The 5,857-nt window shown below is 48.2% G+C and overlaps 1 protein-coding gene across 1 annotated transcript; it reads left to right on the top strand.

Moving 5' to 3' along the window:
* Positions 1-489: 489 nt before the first annotated feature.
* On the top strand, positions 490-5,598 carry LOC116794519 (pancreatic secretory trypsin inhibitor-like). Its single transcript, XM_032703245.1, has 4 exons — positions 490-601; positions 2,092-2,132; positions 2,734-2,846; positions 5,460-5,598. Exons 1-4 carry the CDS (start codon positions 547-549, stop codon positions 5,530-5,532), a joined length of 282 nt encoding a protein of 93 aa, XP_032559136.1. The 5' UTR covers positions 490-546; the 3' UTR covers positions 5,533-5,598.
* The last annotated feature ends 259 nt before the right edge of the window (positions 5,599-5,857 follow it).

Genomic DNA, 5,857 nt, shown 5'->3' with positions numbered 1-5,857 from the left:
GGGGAGCTGCAACACCCCAGCTCTGCTCTGTGGAACACACCAGGAAAGGTGTTTGTGGATCAAAACCTTCTTCACCCAGAAGTGGCTTCACCAAACATCTTCAGCCTGAAGTGGCAGCGACAGGGCCATTAATCAAAGCCACACTACTCCTACTAACACATGTATTTCCCTTGCTGTCCTGCCCATTTCTCCAATCTGTTTCTTGTACAAAGCCGCTTTATCACAGCTTGCGGTGCAGACCTAGGGCTGTCTCCCACACCTGGGATGGGGCTCCAGTCCTTGCTGATGATAAGGATTGTTAACTCCATTGGCTTCGGAGAGCCTTTCATCCTTGTGCACACCAATGAGCCAGTTGCCACCTGGTGTTGTCCCAGTACTTTGAATGTTGTCACCAAAAGACTGTGGGGTGGAGCTGGCTGTTTGGTGTGGTGCCAGAGACTGGGAAAGATATAAAGGTCCCAGCAGACTGCCAGAGACAGGACCTCTGACAGACTGAGGAGTGTCCCAGTTTCTCTCTGCTGTGTGGAGTGAAACATCACCTTGACCATGAAGGCAACCGGCATTTTCCTACTCCTTTCCCTGGCACTCTGTTGCTACCAAGGTGAGTGCAACATTTTGCTTAGGAGCCATTTCCCCTGCTTGCTAAAGCTCCCAGGTCTGTCATATGGGAAGGTGAGTCTGGGAACAGGCCAGCTGGTGCTGGGACCTTGCTGTGGCCCTGGGTAGGGAATGCTGCAATGGCCAACGTGCATTAAACTAGTGGTCTGTTAGCAAGCCTAAAACAAAGGCTTGGAAAGGGTGCCTGGCACCTGCTCCCAAAAATGAGCAGACCTGCTGAGCTGATGCTCTTCCTTCAGGGCTACGATTCAGCCTGGAGCTTCTGATTTCTAGGACAGTGTGATCCTTTCAGACTGAATAGGTGCTATTCTGGTTTTAAAAAGCAAATCCAAGAAGACAGGAAATGAATCTATGCAAGGGAAAATGCAGCTCTCGGTACCAAATCCAATGTTTAAGCCAACTGTGTTTTCAAAATCCCATATGGTGCAGAGGGATGCGAACATGAGCTGTTGCTGCTCCTCAGGTCCTGCTCACCAGGGATGTCTGTGTTTGTGGATTCATTCAGAACAGGAGGGTGCTTCAAAGCAAGTCCTCCACCATCCTGTTTACTGCGTGGCAGTTGCCGCTGCAGAGCTGTCTGAGCACAGAATCTGGGCTCATTTCAGATGAACTGAGCACGTAATGAGCTACAGCTCCTGGGTCTGGATCAGTGCTAGTCCAAAGTAAAAACCCTGAAACATTAAACAGTTTGTAAAAGTGTGTACCAGGTCCTCAGCACCAAAACGTTTCACTCTGCAGTCCCATTGCTATTGTGCCATGCTGGTTGTTAATAGAGATATAGTCCGGATCCTCCATATAGCTGACTTCTGGATCTGTAAGAAACCCAAGATCTTCTCAGTTCTGACTTTTGCTGAACAAATCTGGGTTGTTTTTCAAAATACACTCACCACATGTTCCACCCATGTGATCCCAGTTGTCTGCTCAGGGCTGGAGAAGCCAACTGAAGTCACGGCTTGCTCCCACTAGCTTTGGTGTGAGACCTCAGGGTCCAATCATTTCTCCTTCTAGTAGAGACCTTCAGCAACTTGTCTTTTGCTTTGCTTCTCTGTGGTACAAACCTACTGACAGTAGAAAAATCACCCTGGATTTACTCCAGCACTGGTCCAGCATCAGCAGCAGTTTCTCATTTACTCATGAATGTGTGATAAGAGGTAAGAAAAGCCCCCTTTGCTCCTGACAGCTGGCAGGCGAAGTCACTAGAAGTGCATCTTGCCTTGGCAGAACCTTGCACCATCATGGTGTTTCTGCCAGGGGAAAAAGGCATACGCATCACGGAGGGACCCAGATGAAAAATGTGGGAGATCCAAGGGGAGGAATTGTTTTCTGGGACAAAGGTGTTTGATTGAAGACATACAGTCCTCAGGCTAAAGCATCTTTATTCGGTTCTCCTTGAAACCTGCCCAAGTTATGGGTGCTAAGACATCTTCTCTCTGTCTCTCTTCCCCCCTCTCTTTCTCCCCACTCTTTCTCTAGGAATTGCTGAGGCAAATCGAGCTGCTGGCAGAGGAACAGAGGTGAGGGCTCCTGTTTTTGTGTAGCACAAGTGAGACAGCACTAACCCATACAACTGGGGAGCTCAATTCAATGAAGTATAGTGGGTTGCCAGCCCAAAGATGCCGGTGCCTGGGAGTCTCATTCCACCTGCTGTGCCTCAGCAAAATCCCAGTGATGGTACTGGTTTTCCACTGCATTCCATTTCTCCCTCCCCCTGCCCCACAGTGGAGGAAAACTTATTAAAGAGCTGAATACTGCTGTCACCTGCCAAGAAGATCAGAGCTCCCCTTACTCTCTGACTTTCAAGTGTGAGAACAGGTATTGTTGTGGCATGAAAGTAAAAACTGGGAAGAACATGGTCAGGCACTGCCCATGGAGCACTTATTTATGCTGTACTGTTACTCCTTAGGGTGTGCAGCAGTGACAGGAGTGGAGTTCAGCTGGCCAAAGGACATGGTGGCAAAAGGTCCCAGTGTTTCTGAGAGCTCATAGCAGAGCTCTGAGCAAGCTGGGATGGGTTATCAAGATAGAAAAAATATGCACCTTGCTGTGAAAGCAGAGCTCCTTCGGTAAATCAAAAACATGATTAACATTTTCAGCATTACCCTTTTGTGTCTCCAGCCAGCCTGTGACAATTTCAACCTAAGTAGAGGTTGTTCAAGGATCTTTGAACCCATCTGTGGCACGGATGACGTCCTGTACAGCAACGAGTGTCTGTTGTGCCTTCAGAACCGGTAAGTATCTGAACCTGCTGCAAGGCTAAATATCACACAGATGAGGGCTACTACATATGTCTGGGATTTCCTAGAAAGAAAGCTGTTTGCATGCAGCTGGGTGGAGCGTGGGCAGTGAGCCCAGCACATCTGGCACGAATCTGGCCTCCTGCACAGATGCTGCACCCACTGCTCTGAGCATGTGGACTCTGGCTGAGAAATAGGTCCATTGTGTGCAGCTCAGCACACGAACTGCCCTCAAGCAGGGGCTACACGGCCAAAATCTCCCCCTACCTGCAGCTGCCAAACTGCAGCGATAGCCCAGACTGTGCTGGCGGGCATCCAGGATCTCAGACAAATGGCAAATTCCTCAAAGTCTGCCCAGATCTAGCATGCAGGCAGAAAAATATTTTTCCAGATGACCTCAGATGTGTGGTGGCTGAGGAAAAACTATGTTTTTTCACCTCAGCAATTTATAGCTGAGTTCTGCTTTCTATCTTCTCTACATATGCAGGGATACAATTTGCTCTGGGTATTTTTAAGAATGAGCTTTATATTTAATCTGTGCTGGTGCCAGATTGCACTGTTTTAGCAGAAGGCCAGGTCCAAATGCTAGCAATGTCTCTGGCAAGACTTGATTCACTTCATCTGGCTTGGGCCCTAGGTAATTTAAAGTATATTTATACATTGGAAGCAGTCTGTGTCAGACAAGTGAAGGAATTACTTCCAACTCAATGCTATTAGGTGGTTTGAAAATCTCTGTTGGGAAGATTGAGTTTTATCTGGAGCCAGATGCCCCAGTCTGCAGGGTTAAGGGAGCTTCACCCTTGACTTCACCTGGTGTAGGTAGGGATTTTTGGTGATCAGGCTCACAAGCCCATCTGCCACCAGCAGAGACATCTCTAACAGAAGCTCAAATTCCATCTTTTATGTTCCTGAATGTGGAGCCAAATTCTGCTTTAAGGAGCGTTGCCTCCCAGCTAACTCTGCAGTGACAAGGAACAGAGTCCAAATCACTAGAAAAAAGAGCCTGGATAAGAATTGTTGGTCTGGTTGTCCCCTCTTTGCTTCATTAACCCAGGCTGCTGCCCTATATTCCATTCCTAGCCTGCTCAATTGCTGGTTTACCTTTTAAGGCTGAAGATGATGCAGTCAGGCAGAGAGATGCTGAGTGGGATCTCCTGAACAAAGGCAGCACGGTTAATGACCCGGCACGGCCTGGCAGGGCAGTAATGACCATGCTGGAAGGCAGCAGCCCAGCACCAGCTGTCGCCTGCCTTGTGCAACAGATGGGGGTGGGAGGTTCATCAGGCACAACATCATTAGGGCATTGGCCATGAACCAGGAGCCAGTTAAAGTGAATGAGAAAGGCTCCAAAGTCAGCAATGCTGGGAGCAAAGTGGCGTCCGAGGATGCTTCATCTCCCCGGTGCAGAGAACAGCTTCAGAGAGTTGGGAGACTTCAGTGGTCACAAGAAGGAAAGTTTGGCGTACAAAAAAGAAACAGACTGAGCTGGTGGTATCTCCAGAGCCAACCAGGAGTCAGAGGGGAGAAGAGATGGATGAGAAGCTGGGGCTAGTACCCACCTTGTGTTGACAGGCACTGTGTCCCTGGTCCTCTTCAAATTCCCGTTTGTGCTCTGAGCAGCTGCAGCTGGAAATGTGCTGCTCCCGCGGGTCAGAGCCCCAAGCCTGGCAGCTCCCCTCTACTGTTCTCAAGCAAAGAAATTCTGAGGTTAGGAACAACAGCTGTTTGGTCTCCTGGCCACGGTGGTCTGGGCCAGGTACCAGGACTCTGAGCCTGGTGCCAAATGTCTTCGGGGAGAGATAAACGGAGTGTCCTCATCTATAGAGCTTTGGTTCATGGGGAAAAGTCAGGTAGCCGAGAGGCAGGATAAAATGTCATTTGCAGTTTTGTGTGTGCAACTGGTCTGACAAGAGCTGGAAGCCTGCAAGGACTCTGGGAATAACTGTGGAGAGCATCTGGTGGGTCCCTGCGGCAGCAGTGTCTCACTTGTCGCCTTTGGTCATTTCACTGTGACCAGCATACAAAATGTATTTTGCAAAATGCAAATCATTTTACCAGCATTTCTCTATGCACCTGAGAAATGGGTCTGTCTTTACAAAGAGGAGAACATGATTCCATGTGAAAATGGAACAATTCAGAGTAATCAGGGGAAAAAAAGATTTATTTCTTTTAAGATGCCCTTTTAATATTTTCCTCACTTTTGCTGCAGAAAAAATCAGGAGAGGAGACTGGGAGCAGGCCAAACCCCAAACAAGACACGGTGGCAGGCATTTGTCTGTAAAAACCTACAAAACAAATTCATAACCTTTATTGTTTGCAGCCAGACAGGCATTAGAGGTGTCTTAGTGCTGTCCTGCAGCACAGAGGTGAACTATTCCGCCAGGAGGTGTCAGGAAGCACTCTTGAACTTATTGGAATTAATTAACACACGTCCATGGTAACCCTGAACTCCCTGTCAAGAATATGTGGCCTTGCTTGCTGTGAATAACACTTAGATGATGATTTAAGCAGTATTTTCTTTCTTTCTGCCTTTGTCCTCTGAGCCAGGCTCTTCTGTGTCTCAGGGACCTGAAGGCACCCTCCAGTATTTTTAACTGTCTCTTCCAGGCAAAGGGGCGCTAATGTGCGCATAAAGCACAGAGGAATGTGCCAAAAGCCCTCTGCACGCTCCGCTGAATAAGAGGCACAACCCTTCTGGAGAAGAGAGCACAAAGCTGTTCCTCACCTGCAGAAGCTCATAATAAAGTAGAAGCATTACCATGTCGTGCTTTGGGATTTCTTATACACACAGCAGACCCCTTTCCCTGACACTTATAGTACCTTCCTGAAAAATATGGCTTGTGCTGGTTATGTCCACAAAGAGCTGTGAGCAAATCTAGTTACTGACAGAGCTGCAGAGACAAGGTGGGGACATGCCCAAGGAGAGAGCCAGGCTTGACAAGGAGGCTCTTTTTTGCACCAAGAATTTTGTTTTTTTCCTTCCTGAACTTCCAGCGTCCACACAA

Source organism: Chiroxiphia lanceolata, chromosome 15 (genome assembly GCF_009829145.1).
Source record: "Chiroxiphia lanceolata isolate bChiLan1 chromosome 15, bChiLan1.pri, whole genome shotgun sequence".
In the NCBI taxonomy this organism is placed as follows: Eukaryota; Metazoa; Chordata; class Aves; order Passeriformes; family Pipridae; genus Chiroxiphia; species Chiroxiphia lanceolata.
Note: the sequence above shows the minus strand (reverse complement) of the source record. Positions and strands in the feature narration are given on the sequence as shown.

Excerpts from the sequence above, each read along its gene's own strand:
- LOC116794519 (XM_032703245.1), top strand. The coding sequence starts at position 547 with ATGAAGGCAACCGGCATTTTCCTACTCCTTTCCCTGGCACTCTGTTGC. Across the intron at positions 602-2,091 it reads GGCACTCTGTTGCTACCAAG|GAATTGCTGAGGCAAATCGA; the intron begins GTGAGTGCAACA and ends CTCTTTCTCTAG. Across the intron at positions 2,133-2,733 it reads CTGCTGGCAGAGGAACAGAG|CCAGCCTGTGACAATTTCAA; the intron begins GTGAGGGCTCCT and ends TTGTGTCTCCAG.